General features: G+C 41.2%; 1 protein-coding gene across 2 annotated transcripts in view; it reads left to right on the plus strand.

Annotated features, from left to right (window-relative positions):
• The window catches only part of LOC135221941 (uncharacterized protein F21D5.5-like), a 202,820-nt gene that overhangs the window by 171,758 nt on the left and 15,603 nt on the right, over positions 1 to 15,459 (plus strand). For both annotated transcript variants that reach the window (XM_064259972.1, XM_064259973.1), the window contains exons 7-10: positions 8,807 to 8,916; positions 9,590 to 9,733; positions 10,515 to 10,658; positions 13,629 to 13,690. In XM_064259972.1, the coding sequence (XP_064116042.1) occupies positions 8,807 to 8,916; positions 9,590 to 9,733; positions 10,515 to 10,658; positions 13,629 to 13,690 (460 nt within the window). The remainder of the gene's footprint in view (positions 1 to 8,806; positions 8,917 to 9,589; positions 9,734 to 10,514; positions 10,659 to 13,628; positions 13,691 to 15,459) is intronic.

The following is a 15,459-nucleotide window of genomic DNA, read 5'->3' on the forward strand; positions in this document are numbered from 1 at the left end:
ATAGCTATGTAATTGTTCGGGTAAGTATGTGTTGAAACCTTATTTATTTATAAAAAGAAAAAAGGATTTTGACGGTAAGGAAAAATCTATTTCTGGGCGATTGGCTCGTTGTCGCCAGCGAAATATCCTTTAATCTATTATTCTAGGAGTAAATGTACTAACAAACATACCAGAGAATAAATAAATAAAGAAAAAGGGCAGTACAACGACTCGCTCACCCTCCAAGAGGGTGTCGGTGCATGAACACTATGGCGAGGAGACCACTACCACGAGCCAAATGCCAATAGAATTCTCCCACTACAAAATCCCCCCAAGAGGAGAGCCGACCCACAGAGTGGGCAGCAACTACTACTACTCCATCCCATGCTCCCGTACTGCTGCGCCTCTGGTGGCCATCCTGAAGTTAGCAGACAATCTTGGGCGATGGGATGGGTAGGGCGGGATTTCGCTGGCGACACGAGCCAATCGCCCAGAAATAGATTTTTCCTTACGTCAAAATCCCTTTTCTGGGCTCAGCTCGTGTCGCTGCGCGAAATCGTACCAGAGAAATAGCACAAGATTGTAAACAGAAATCAACAAAACAAAAAGAGGTCTCAAATAAAAGGTAAAAATAAATAAAATAAAAGAATATAATGCTAATAAGGATACATATACACAATGATACAAAATAGAAATATGCTTAAATTAAACTTAATTCTTAAAATATTTCTTTAACTTAAGGTAATTTACATATACAGGGGTAATATGGCATATATGTACCAAAATGGTATCTGTGTAAAGATATGTATCAGAAATCCAGAGCAATAACATAATAAGTTGAACAAAACAAACTCAACAATAATAACAAATATAAAGGAATGTATATAACTTAATATACAAAACCCGTAACCATTACAAAATAAGATGTATCCCCTAGCATAAAATTAAGGGGATGACATCCAAGAGATCAATATCCACAATCAATTGTGAGTGCCCCGCCTAGCAAAAAAATAAGGACACCCACCACATCATCAAAATCAGCTAAGACACAAGGTAACCGTAGATGAACAAGGCAGGAATAGACGAACTGTTGGGTGAGGCAGGTAAAGGAGGAGGACTGGATCTTCTACTAAAGATTAGGTAGAGTCGGGGGAAACTATGTTACCCGCTGCTACTGCTGAAAATTTCAGAGCTTCCAAGGACCTTTAAGTAATGACGTTTGAACACTGTCGGCGATTTCCATCCAGTATACTTTTCAACTCATCGAAGTTCATATGTTGGAAATAGTTAATTGAGGTGGCTACTGCCCTGACATCATGTGCTTTGGAAAAGAGTCAGGATTGGCTTGTTTAATGAAGTACAGGGATTTGTTGCCTGATGCCTTTAATAGATAAAGTACCACCTTTTTCTCTCTTAAAGAGAGGACCGATGAGGATGAGGAGGTCCTAGACAGAAAGGCTCGTAAGGTTGAAACTGGGCAAAGAGATACATCTTGTGGAAGGGGTAGTACCTTCCATGGTTCCCACCTCATCAAAGGATCTTCATTCTTAGCTATAAAACTACGTTCCGGAGAAGTAGCACTTCCCCTGTGGGAAGGAACTGAATATGATCCGGATCTCTGGATAAAGCCGACAGTTTCTGAAATTCTAGCTCCTGAGGCCAAGCTTAATAAAAATAGAGTTTTTCTTAAGAGCATTATAACGAGCATGTGTCATTATCAGTTTCTGAAGCCAGCTTAAGAACATCGTTTAGAACCATGATACTGACGTTAGGCCTTACAGAAGGTCTAAGTCTAGCACACGCCTTGGGAATAGACGAGAAGTAGGAATCTGTCAAGTCTATGTTGAAACCAAATTGAAAAATCTTTTTCAAGGCTGACTTGTTTGTCGTAATCGTGCTAGCTGCTAAGCCGTTTTCAATAAGGATCTGAAAAAAGGATATAGCTGAATTGATTGTCATGATCCTAATATCTGATTTTCTCAGGAAGGTTGCTAACTTTTTGACAGCAGCATCATACTGTCTCAAAGTTGAATCTCTTTTATCGGATTCCAAGAAGAGAATATTTTGAGGGTCAATATTCGCATCCCTTTTCGCTGCAAACTTCATGAAATCCATAAAGTTAGGGTTTTGAGAATCCTGAGGAAGCGAACACAGTCTTCGTTTGTACTGACTGGGAGAGCCTGGGACTGGGAATCCGAAGAGGGCGAAGACCCAGTTCCAGAATTAGAGGGTACCAATTGCTCTTCGGCCAGTCTGGCTACTAGAGCCACTTGACCCTTGAATGTCCTGAGTTTGTTCAATACCTTCATGAGAAGATTCACTGGAGGAAAGACATAAATCTTCTCCCAGTTGTTCCAGTCTAGAGCCAGGGCGTCCGTGGCATAGGCCAGAGGGTCCAGGTTGGGGGCCACATAACATGGGAGTTTGTGGTTCGCTTGAGATGCGAAGAGATCCACTTGTAGGCCTGGAACTCTCTGAAGAATCCATTGGAACGAACTGTTGTCCAGTGACCATTCCGACTCTAGAGGTACTGATCGGGATAGAGCATCTGCTATGACGTTTCTCACTCCAAGCTATATGGGTGGAGGAGAGATGCCAACTGAACTTGTCCGCCAGGGAGAAGATGGCTACCATGACATGATTTAGATGACGTGATTTGGAGCCTCCTCTGTTTATACAATGTACTACCACTGCGCTGTCCAAGACTAGCTTTATATGGGAGTACTTTGGCGGACGTAACCTTTTCAGAGTCAAGAACACTGCCATTGCTTCCAGTACGTTTATATGGAACTGACGGAACTGAGGTGACCACGTTCCTTGAACTTTCTTGAACTGGGAATATCCTCCCCAACCGCTTAATGAAGCGTCTGTGTGGATGGTAATCCCTGGTGGAGGAAACTGAAGGGGCACTGATACCGACAAGTTCTTGACTTTCGCCCACGGCCGGAGTCGATTCCGTAGAATCAGAGGGACTGAGGATAATTTGTCCCTGGACCTGACATTTGCTCGTCGAGCGCCAGATTCTGGTTAGGTCTTTCAGTTTGGCTTTCATCAGGATGTTTGTCACTGATGCAAACTGGAGTGAACCCAGGATCCTTTCTGAGTTTCTTCTTGACGCCAGTTGTGACTCAGAAATTGCTTGACTGACTTCGCTATTTCTTTCCTCTTGGTGATGGAATCGACAGAGTATGGGAGGATAGATTCCATTGATGCCCAGCCACTGAAAGTTTGACTGGAGTGAGTCTTGACTTGGTCCTGTTTATCTTGAAGCCTAGATATTCCAGGAACTGAATCACTTTCAGTGTTGCTCTGTTGCATTCCTCGACTGTTGAAGCCCAGATCAACCAATCGTCGAGATACGCTACTACCATAACCCCTTGCGATCTTAGTTGTTGAACTACTACTTCCGCCAGCTTCGTGAACACCCTGGGTGCTACGTTGAGCCCGAAGGAACTACCTTGAAGGAGAATGTGGTCTCTATCTTGAAGCCCAGATACGGACGGAAGTGTCTTGCAATAGGGATATGATAGTAAGCGTCTGTAAGATCGATAGAGGTGGTGACGGCCCCACGGGGAAAGTAAGGTCCGCACCTGCGAGATCGTGAGCATCTTGAACTTGTCGCAGCGAATGGCTAAGTTTAAGCGGGACAAGTCTAAGATTACCCTTCTTTTTTGTGAGCCTTTCTTTGGCACGCTGAACAAGCGACCTTGAAATTTTAACCTGTTGACTCTCGCTATAGCTCCTTTCTGAAGGAGATCCTCCGCATACTCCGTCAATTCCTTGGAAGGAAGTTGGCGAAAGGTCTGGATGGGGGTGGGCTCGCTAACCAGCTCCAACCCAGGCCTTTTGACACAATGCTCTGAGCCCACTTGCTGAAGTTCCACCGGTGGCGAAAGTGAAACAGCCTCCTCCTACCTGAAAATCCTCATTGGTTTTGGTAGCCTCCTCGGCCTCCCCTGAAATGCTTTCTCTATTAAAGGGACCTCCCGATCCTCTCCCACGAAAGGATCGCTTACCTCTGCCTCCCTTACCCGAGCGTCATACTTCTGGGAAGCTTGACCCTCGAAGACTTGATTGTAGGCTGGAGAGAGAGCGTAAGAGGTGGAGGGTTGAGGCTGAGGGAGATAACGTAAATGCGGCTGCGATTGAGCCTTTGAGGTAGAAGGTTGGGCTGTTTGCACCAAGGGAACAGCCGGAACCTGCTGAGAAAAGCGTGGCTGTTTCTTCTGGTAGGGCTGGAAACGTCTGGGTTTCCTTTGAGCCTTACCCTTACCGGCTTGATCCTGTCGTCTCTTGGCCGTAAGACCCCAACGGTCTTTAAGGCTTTGGTTCAATCTCGTAGCCTCTGCCTGAACCTCCTTCACCATCGCTTCTGGGAAGAGGTCCGCTCCCCCAGATGCTTGACGTAAGCAACTTATTCGGCTCGTGCCGAATTGTTGCTTCTTGTAGGACATGTTTCCTACAATTCGTCCTAGCAGTGGCGAACTCAAACATATCCGACTGCACCGTTTGAGTCAAAGATTTGGTAAGAAGCTTAAAGAGTGGCTCCGACCCATAGGCAATGGTAGCCACCTCGGTCATAGCCGTGGAATTAATAGACCTGGCTAACGCGATTTGGCATCGAATTCCGCCTGAATAAGGCTATCTGGAAGCCTAGGTAGCTTCTCACCAAACTGCTCCATAGCACAGTCCTGGTTTGAGTTTGCCAGCTGAGAAGGTGTTGGGTAAATCTTCCCACAATTCACCGGCTGAAGGAAGTAAAGGAGACGTAGGATCTGCTTCCTTCAGCTGAGGCATGGAATCCCCCTTCTGGGCTGCTGGAATGGTGGTTGTCGCGATCTTTGTCAAGAAAGGGAGCGGGGTACTCTCTTCCATCGTAAGATCGTAAACGGACTCTTAAAAGTTAGTTGGATTTTCGTGTTGGAACAATCCATGTCCTCTAGACACCTGAGCCATTCTCTCTGAGCCTGTCTCGTGAATAGAGGACTGTCTCTTTTGGTACCTTATCGTCCCGAGTCATGGCTGAGGCGGTGAGCCTGGCGTAGCCGATGAACGGAGGCTGAAGGTCTTCCGGTAGAACTCGAAGTCTTCAATCCTCCGAGTTCCACATTCCGGGATAGAGATAAGCCCGTCTTGGAAGGGGGCGTATGACGCTACTCTCCAAGGGTTGTTCATTGAGAACGGAGGTAGAGAGTCATACGGGGGTAATTGGGCTCCCCCTGTGCTGAAAGGTGGAGAAGAGGCTAGTGGAGCTTGGCTCAGTCCGGCTATAATGTTGTCCTGAGGTTGATCCTATCAGACAACCGGGAGATCATTTGTTCCATGCTGTTTTTCAGAGAACCAACCAGATCGCCCAACTTGTTGCAACAGACCAGCGTTGGAGTCCAAAGCCGGAGCTGCTGCGGAGGTGGAAGGGTGGCTCTGAACCGGAACCAAAGGTAGCGGAACTGACGACTCCACTGGAGTATGAGATCTCTCCCTGGAGGATTTACTCCTAGAGGACTTAGAGCCGGACCCAGAAGCTTTAGATCTCTCTGCTCCGGGATTTCTAGCCGGAGACTTACGAGAAGAAGATGACGCCGACGCCGTCCTTTTTTAGACGACGACGACGTCTTCGTCAAGGTTTTCACTGCTTGACCTTTGACCTTGGGTCTAACGGAAGCGTCAGGAGAAGTATATAGTTTCATTACCTGTAAAGCCTTGGAAGGATGGAGAGGTTGCAGGGGTAGAAGATCCAGTTGCACCCAAGGGCATCCCTTGGGTGTCCAACGTACCTACCTCGACCACAGGTTTGTCTACACCTACCATAGGTTCAACATTAATATCGAGCGTCGCGACTTCCGAGGGAGATGTCCTGGCCTTGGTCCGTCAACGAGGCAGCCAGCTGTTGCTGGATGAAAGCGATAGTCGGGGCCCGCCTCTGCTGGGTCGACGTAGCCTGTAGCCTTGCCTCCGGGGAAGATTAGTACCGCCAACTTCTTCTCAAGAATGTAGGGCATACCCTTGGCGGCGTTCTTCCCAAAACCGCCGACCCAGGCCCGCAGGGTTGCCAGTGCGGTATCCCTCACAGCCGGAGCCTGGAAGAGAGGGTATTGATTAGATTTTAAGATTAAACTTAAAACTAAAACCAGTTTAAAAGCTTAACTTAAAATTTATAGGGGCTACAAAAACCCCATGAATTTTATCTTAAGTTAGGGAGATTAATGTAAAAACTTAAGCACTATAACAAATGAGGACAAGTTAACGGAGTTGGAATACTTACCCCGTCTAAGAGCTGGCTCACCAGATCATAACAGATGGTACACGTCTCGTGGTACCAGACCTGGATGTCCCGTGCGGAGTCGCGCATGGAGCATGGGACCGGCAAACTTCATGTCCACATGGGTCTTGAAGTGTGGCGGCGCATCCCGGATGCTCACAGTTGGTGGTCTGTAAGTGAAAAGACACATGAGTATCTTAAAGACTATCACTTACAGGCTAAAGGACAGAAGAACTCCGTTGCATGCCGGAGCTCGGAAAAAAATTGGGCATAAAACCCCTCCCTTATCGCCTGAATAGGCTATAACCCCGGAGAGATCCGGTGAGACAGGTAAGGGAGGGGGGATGGTTAAGGTAGCTTAAAGATTAAACTTACTAGTTTCAACATAATAGATCTTAAAACCTATAAAACTCGAATCGTACCCGGACTAAGTCCAGTGCGTGGCGGAGTGTCGTAACTCAGCGAGGACATGGAGTGGTTAGAAGGGACCAACTGTATGCCCCGGTCCCCACCCTGCTGGGTGGACTAGTCACCTTTCCGCTGGATGCCAGGTCTCCGGTAGTAAAGGAGCCCTAGTAAGGTGGGAAAGAGCGAGAGGACATACAGACTCGGGCTAGCAAAACGGAGCGACGGGCAGTAGCAACGGAGGGGGGAAAGGGCCAGTCCCCCCCCCACCTTACCATCCGGCCGGACCGAGAAGCCGGAGAGGTCGAGTCCAGTCTGGCTGGGTCTGTCCCGTCCCTCTACTCCCCTCCGCCTGGGGAGAGAGGGAGGCAGGCTCGGGTATGCGGAGCGAGCATGGGCAGACCGACCCACCCCCCCGACTCTATGGAAGAGCGGGAGGGGGGAAAGGTGACTGGACAGGCGTCTGGCTGCCCCCGTGATCACGTAGTGACCACGGGGCGGTAAGTACAAAAACAATGGACAAACAAAGCCTAGAAACATAACCAGCTGATCAGAGAGATGCTATCTGGGAATGCAACAACCGAACTGAAGAGCGTAGCATATAGGCCCTATGGGCCACAACCTAGGCTAAGCAAAGCCAGACGCCTAACTAACCTGGACAAAATATCATATAAAATAATTTCAAATGAATAATTATGAAAGAAAGAAAACAAAATAGTAGGAGAAAAAATCCAGGAGTGTACGACTAACCCGAAGGAAAGTCTACCACTCAAAGCTAGCCGAGGCCGATACTAAGAGCCGTGGCTAGGGTCTGGATGGAAGGAGCCTACATAAGGTAAAAGACATGCATGCATGACAAAACCGTGTAGACCGTACCCTAAACAAAGCGGATGATTAAAATAGAGCCTACTTAAGTAAGGGGATGTTCTGGTATGGGCGACCAAGAACGAACCCACCACGAGGCAGAACCATGCTGCCATGCTTCGCCGACCTAGAGTTCGTATTTATACCTAAAAAACGGCGGCAAATACGGGCTCAGGGCCGGAAAAAACCAAATAGCAATAAACACTGAGTACTTAACTTAGCTGCTGCGATGCTGCACAAAAAACACAGAGTAAAAAAGGGCACGTGTGTATCGTGTGCGCTAACTGAAAAGGATGGCCACCAGAGGCGCAGCAGTCGGGAGCATGGGATGGAGTAGTAGTAGTTGCTGCCCACTCTGTGGGTCGGCTCTCCTCTTGGGGCGGGGGATTTTGTAGTGGGAGAAGGTTCTATTGGCATTTGGCTCGTGGTAGTGTCTCAGCGCCATAGTGTTCATACCGACACCCTCTTGGAGGGTGAGCGAGTCAGTTGTACTGACCTTTTTCTTTATTTATTTATTCTCTGGTATGTGTTAGTACATTTACCCTAGAAATAATAGATTAAAGGATATTTCGCGCAGCGACACGAGCTGAGCCCAGAAATACCATTTTTATTGTAATTGCAAGCTTGTCTAATAAGTATCTGTTGATTTTTACAGTTAATTTTAACTTAAATTTGTAGGCAAATTTTGGAAACCATTTACAGTTAAATTGGTCGAGAAATCAGTCAGTATACTATATTCTATTCCAGAAAGATATATACAGGCAGTCCCTGAGTTACGACGGTCTCGGCTTACGACGTTCCGAGGTTATGACGCTTTTCAATTATATTCATCAGAAATTATTTCCAGGATTATGACGCATGTTCCAGGGTTACGAAGCCTGTTCCAGAGTTACGACGCCAACAAACGCTGATCTGGCAGATGAAATATGACTCCAAAAATGCAAAATAATCAATATTTAAAGGTTTTTTTTGATGAAAAATGCAATAAGAATCCAGTTTACATAGTTTTGAATGCACCTAAAGCATTAAAAGTAAGGTTTTCTTAGGGTTTTTGACAATGTTCCGGCTTACGACGATTTTCAGCTTACGACGCGTCTCAAGAACGGAACCCCTGTCGTAACCCGGGGACTGCCTGTATTGGATTTTTCTAGAATTTTATTGGAAACTGAAAATCTGTGTAAAAGATTTAAAATATGTAAAGTGAATTTTAAATTCATGAAATTAATTAGATCCTGAGAACAGATGAAAAATTCTGTAGTTGGAATTTATTCAACAAATATTTTCCTCCCTTTTTGTCAGGAGTGAAAACTCAGAAGTTCAACATGCCTGAGTTTGATCCTCGTACTGTAAGTGATTCAGTGTCATTATTTGATCCTCCATCCACCAAAGTGCCTAAACATGAATTGGAGGTAAGTTGTTTTTATGTAGTGATTTTATTTTATTTTATTTATTTTTTGCTTGGTTTGAATTTGAGTTTGACTGTAATTTGATATATTTTTTGGGAATAACAAGTGATATTTTCTTTGGAGAACATATGGGTAGTTGATTGATTACTTATATGGCATGTACTGGTTTTCACAGTAATTTGATGATTGATGATATTTGTGATGAACAAGTGATGTTTTCTTTTGAGAACATATGGGTTATGTAAAGTGATTATGTGGCATGTCAAGTACCTCACTAGTAATTCAGGATTTAACGTTGAAGATTTGATTAAGATTTCTTGTTCTCTCCTGATCTATCATGTAACTGTATACTACTTCAGTGCGACTGGTTCTTTGAAGTACGCACTGGGCATTCAAGTGAAGAGAAGAGTGAGGTCACTTCAGCCTTAAGAAAGAGGGTGAAACTTTGGCCAGTTTGAAAATGTTTAATATATGTATATTGGTGTGGATCCTTTGAACAAATAATTGTGATAGTACTAGGGAGTGGAATTTGAGTTAAAGAAAGCTTTGGAGTTAGAAAAAGAATTTATTGTAATGAATACCAAAGTAGTCAAAAACAGGTATGCTATTTTAATAACTTTTTTGAAGATTACTTATACTAGTGTCAAGAAAAGAAAGAACTTTATTTACTCAACAGGTTATAGTTTTTGTTGGGTACCCTGGGAGTGGTAAGAGCTTTTTGGCATCAACACACTTTGCTGCTGCAGGGTATGTTCAAGCTAATCGTGATACTGTTGGGTCTTGGCAGAAATGTATCAGCATAATGGAAAAATCTTTACAGGTAATGTTTGGCTGTGGTCATTTTAGGCTAATAAATTTATTCTGAAAATATGAACCTCTTCAAATTTTTCTTGTGGGCATAGTGGTAATACAGTATAAACTAACTGGTAAAATGGGGGAATAACTTACATCATGTGGCTTTAGTTAAACGTTTTCAACATTATACACAATGTAAGGGTACTGATGTAATGACATTACTTTATGGTAGTTAAGGTTATTGATGCATAAATCCATTGTAGAAGTCCAAGTTATTGATTTAGCAACAAAATTGAATGGAATTAAGGTAGTATTTAATTCCTTATTTAGGACATTTCCAACAGCAGATGATAGTAAATGTGCTTCTAGATCTTAGATCTCACTTTGTTGCAATTTGTAAGTTTCTTGTAACAGAAGTCAAAGAGTTGAAACAAAGCAGAAGAAAGGTCTCCCTCGAGGAAAGTCTAAAGGTCTTACTTTTCTCTGTATAAAGTGACGTCATTCAATAAATTACAATACTAAAAAATAAAAAATTGGTTGGTAAATTGAAAGTGTTGAGGACTTAATAAATATATTTTTAGTGCTTTATCTAGATTATATTTGCTATTGGTTGAAATTTGGCACTTATGTAACATTGTATTGGACTGTATTTTATACTTTGATTAGTTCTGGTAATTTTTCCATCAAATACTTTCTAGTGCACAAGTAACAAGTATCTGTAATTCATCATTCCAAAACTTATCAAACCAACTCTTGAACTTCATTTCATATATTTTTCTAATATAGGCCATAATCTCTTCAAGCAGGAAGGAAAAAATGTTGTCATAGACAACACAAATCCTGATGTAGAAAGTCGGCAGCGATACATCTTAGCTGCAAAGAAACTGAAGGTTCCTGTCAGATGCTTTGTGTTCAATGTATCAAAGGATCACTGTAGACATAATAATAAGGTATAATTTTCTTTCACCAGTTTTCATTATAAATTTCTGATGTATTGAAATTAGGAAGATTCAACTGCAAGCAAGAGCTTGTGAAACTGTGATAATAGTATGTGGGACTATGCGTTAATATATGAAGTGAGGCTAGTGTAGGGAAGATTTTGTGTGTACGGCACTAGACTTCCTTTATTAACCCTTTGGACAGTACAGTTGACCCTGCTATTTGCAGACTCACGTATTTACGGATTTCTCTATGGACCTTATATGCCCATTATTTGCATATTCGCTGTATTTTTCTGAGAAATATCCACAAATTACTGAATTTTCAAATCATTTTCATAATTAAATGCACTTTTTGTGATATAACTATTTAAAAAACCAGGTACAGTAGTACCTCAGACTTTGAATGCAATCCGTTCCAGAAGGCTGTTCGAACTGCAATTTGTTTGAAATAGGAAACAATTATCCCAGTAAGAAATAAAGGGAATTAGGATAATTCGTTCCAGCCAGCCCAAAAAGTCCCCCTTTTCACATTTTTTCCATTATTAATGTGTTCAAAAGTTAAATTAAGAGTGTAAATTAATGAAACTGTACGTAATATGAAGTAAAATTTTCGACATTTTATTTTTTCTGTGTACGATTACGAACTGTTTGGTGAAAATGGCACCCGGCTGGCTAGGGGATGGAGGGAGGAGAGACAGGAACCCTTTGAGGAAACCGAGTTGGTTGCAGTATGCAAAGATTGATAACAAAATCAAGTTTTATTCACATTAGTTACAAGGACAATATCAAAGGAATTGATAGTATCTGTGTCCGATTGTGATTGTGTGTCTGAGAGAGAGAGAGAGAGAGAGTAATCAGTGTTTACACTTGGATCTTAAGTACACGGAAGAGATTAATTATTCCACAATGGATCTTAAGTGCATGAAAGAGATTAATTATGCCACAATACATCAACTTACTGTTGGCAAATGGCAGACTTCTAAAACAAACACAAGGATTTTGTAAACAAATAAGTAATAAGTCAAGAATGCAGTAAAAGGGAAGAGAGATAAAATAACTACTCACAAGGAGGCTGTTTAAACAAACAATCGAAGGCATGCAGAAGCTGAAAGTGGCGCCAGTTTGTTTATTACAGAGCTGAGATACTTTTACAGTAGTAAAAAACATCATAAAAGCAATTGTCACTAGATAGGTATTTTACCATAAAAATAAAAGTGATTTGGGCAGATCGAGTGTGAGAGAAACAGGCAAATAATCATCCCTGCCCAGCTGATAAATCAGTGGGAAGTACAACCCCTCTCCCCTCCTCCTCCTCTCTCTGCTCTCTCTCTCTCTCTCTCTCTCTCTCTCTCTCTCTCTCTCTCTCTCTCTCTCTCTCTATCGTTTCACTCAGCGCACTGAACACCTCGAGAGCAAGCTTTTTTTGTTTGCAAAATCCTCGTGTTTACTGTATTGCATTTAATTGTTGTCATGTTTTATCATTTTGTTAAATTTTTTGTGAAATAACATTTTATTTTTTATGTGAATTGGTACTGCTTTTATGTGCATATTACTATAGTAAAGATATTACTGTCTCCTCTTCTCTCCTCAACAATATCAAGACTCATGATAACTTAAAATCATTCATTCATTATTCCTCAAAAATATAAATGCCCCCTCCTTCTACATCAAGTTAGCTGTGCATCACTGCAATGATGAATGATTTTGTTAATTGTTCGTGCTAAATTTTATTGGAAAAGCTTTGTTCTTATTTTTACTATTTCGCTATTATTGTTAAGCTAGAGTGTCTCACTTGGTACACTGAACGCTGCTCAATTAACACTTTTAAAAAATGTTTTTTTCTGTATTGCATTTGTTTTCATATTTTATCATTACAATAAATTTATTGGAAAATTCCCTTTTTTATGAAAATTGTTATTACTTTTACATATATACAGTAATATTTTAACTCTCTCTTTCGTTCTCTCCTCAACATATCAACACTACCTCGTTCAGTCTCAAGTCAGCTGGGCGTGACATCACCGCGGTTACGTACAATTTTATACATTTTTATGCTAAATTTTATAATGAAAGCTAAATTTTATATTAAATGCTTTATACTTTCATTTATTTTGTGGAATATGTTATCATTAAACTATATATTGTAAATGAAAAAAAATTTAATACAGTTTAACTTGTAAGACCCTATAGGCCATCAAATACGAGTATAAACTAGATAATCAGTCGGTTCGAAGTACAAGCATTTGTTCGACAAATGATACGAAATTTTCTCGAAAATTTCGTTCAAAGAATGAAAAGTTCAACACATAAACGTTTGACAAACGAGGTACTACTGTATAAGCATTTTTAGTGGGTTTTTCTTGAGTTTGATCTAACAAAATAGGCAGTTTTAAGAATTTTTATTGGGGTTCTAAAGTATTTGTGGATTCTAGCTATTCATGGGGGTGTCTGGTGCGCATCCCTCATGAATACAGGGGTTCCACTGTAATGAACTATAAAAATTTTAATACAGTAGTCTGGTTTTGGATAAAGCAATTGTCAATTATCACAGAAGGCATAAAGAACATATGTAAAATAAGAATATGAACTTTTCTCATTTAATGTTTTCCAAAAATATTTAATGGTGAAAATTTAAAGCAGGAATAATTTAGATTAGAGAATTAATTTATAATCAAATTGATTCCTAGAGAACTCATTCTCTAATCTGATTTATTATAAAAATAAATATGATTAGATAATAAAGTTTTCTAGAGAATACATTCCTTAAGATTTTGCCTGTTTAAAAAATTATTGCCTTTCAACATACAGTACTTTGAGGTGCTATAATGAGCTTCAAAAAATGCAAGGATTAGAGAGAGTAAATGCTTATGATTTCCATTGGTATTGTAGAAGTAGAATTTTAATCTTATAGTTTGAGATATTGGAAATGTAAGGGATGTTATGTGGTTACCTTGTCTAGCAAATTCTAATTGTTTTCAGTATCGGACCTTCAGTGGGGCAAACCATGAGAGCATCAGTGACATGGTCTACAACATGTATAAGTAAGTGTTGGCTTTTTGTTCTGAACTTGTTACTACCACACAAAGATCCAGAAGTCTTTGGTTTTTTTATCCATATTAGCAGGATATCTTAAGTGTTGGTGAGCAGAAGGATGAAACTTTGAAAATACTGTTTAGGCATTAGGCAGCTTTCTCAAGGATTAACTTTTGGAAGAATTTGGCTTATGGTTTTGTTGCCATATAAAACCCCTTAACTATGAGCTTGGTCTCTTCCCAAAGTTAATCTAATCATCTCAAGTTCATATATAAACATACTTGGTGGTGTCATGAAATTTTGTTCTCTTGTTCCTGAAATGCATATATGTATTTTCTACCCCACAGAGATATTTACTGTTTTCAAATGTTGCATAGCTAGCTGCAAATTGAAGTGGCCTTGGTGTTGTCTCATTTGGTTACTTGCAGACTTCATATACTATTAGACTTTACTAGCAAGCACAACCCAACCGTCCCTGTGAGCTAGGAGTATGGGTGTTTGTGGGAGCCCATAGATCTACCTGACTCTTGGTGGCTCTAGAAAGGGTTGAGAAGTCTTTGGGCTGCTGATAATGTTTATGTTTTATCTATAGGAAAATACATGTATGCAGTAGTAAAATGGCCTGTCCCTTGCCATTGTTGCTCAAGAGTGACTTGAACCTTTTGTCCCAATTATGACATTTTTATAATAAAACAGTTTTAATTATACTTACCCAGTACGTAATTATATAGCAATAAGTTCCACTTATATGGCAGCTTGAATTCAAAATTTTGCTGCTGATAACACTTCACACTATTTTGTAGGCGACCAATCCCGCTCACTATACTCTGTTATTTTCATCTGTCCATCCGCCTGTTGTGTCTTTGTATGGTAACACTGCGTCCTGGGCTTTAGATAGTTACATTCAGCTTACATTCAACGATTATAATAATATCCTATTTCGAATATTAACGGTGTAATTCGCATTCAGTAAATTATTAAAACACTTTTCAGTTGCAAATGTACACCCAGATATCCTTTTATTTACCTAAAACTTACAAATAGCGTAACTATCTAAAGCCCGGGACGCAGTGTTACCATACAAAAACACCACAGGCGGATGGACAGATGAAAAAAAAAACAAGAGTATAGTGGCAGAATAGAAATGACTGCAAGTACCAAGCTCAGTTTTGTTCATGCCTTATGTCCATCAGAGGGGAGTAGGGAGGGCTCTGATCATGTAACTACTGGGTAAGTATAATTAAATCTATTTTATTATAAAATTGTCATTTTTAATTATGTAACTTACCCAGTAATTACATAGCTGATTCCTACATTGAAGGAGGTGGGATACATGGACATATATTACGTACTTCAAAATATGCAATAAATTGAAATAGAAATGCTGCTAGCATTGAATACAGTATGTGTCATTTCCTTATCAGTTAAGAGAGCTACATGGGCATATTCTACTCCAAAATATTAATAAAAATAATGACTTTGAACTAGGAAAGTTGTTGGCATTGATACAATACTTGTTGTTTCCCGGAAGAATCGTCGGTGGAGGCGAAGAAACCCAAGAAATCCTGTGATCGTTCTTCTCGCGCTCCGCGCTCGGCGCCTGCTTCCGAGGAAGAACAACAAGATTCTCCTACGAGAGTACTCGCGGGACTTCAAGCTCAGATCACGGCGCTAGCAGACTCTCTAGCAGTTAGATCACGTAGGAAGAAGACGGTTTCTCTTCGATCAAGAGATCTAGGCGCCGCTCTTTCAGAGGATCGTTCTCCTCTTTTAGGCG

This window comes from Macrobrachium nipponense, chromosome 3 (genome assembly GCF_015104395.2).
Source record: "Macrobrachium nipponense isolate FS-2020 chromosome 3, ASM1510439v2, whole genome shotgun sequence".
Taxonomy (NCBI): domain Eukaryota; kingdom Metazoa; phylum Arthropoda; class Malacostraca; order Decapoda; family Palaemonidae; genus Macrobrachium; species Macrobrachium nipponense.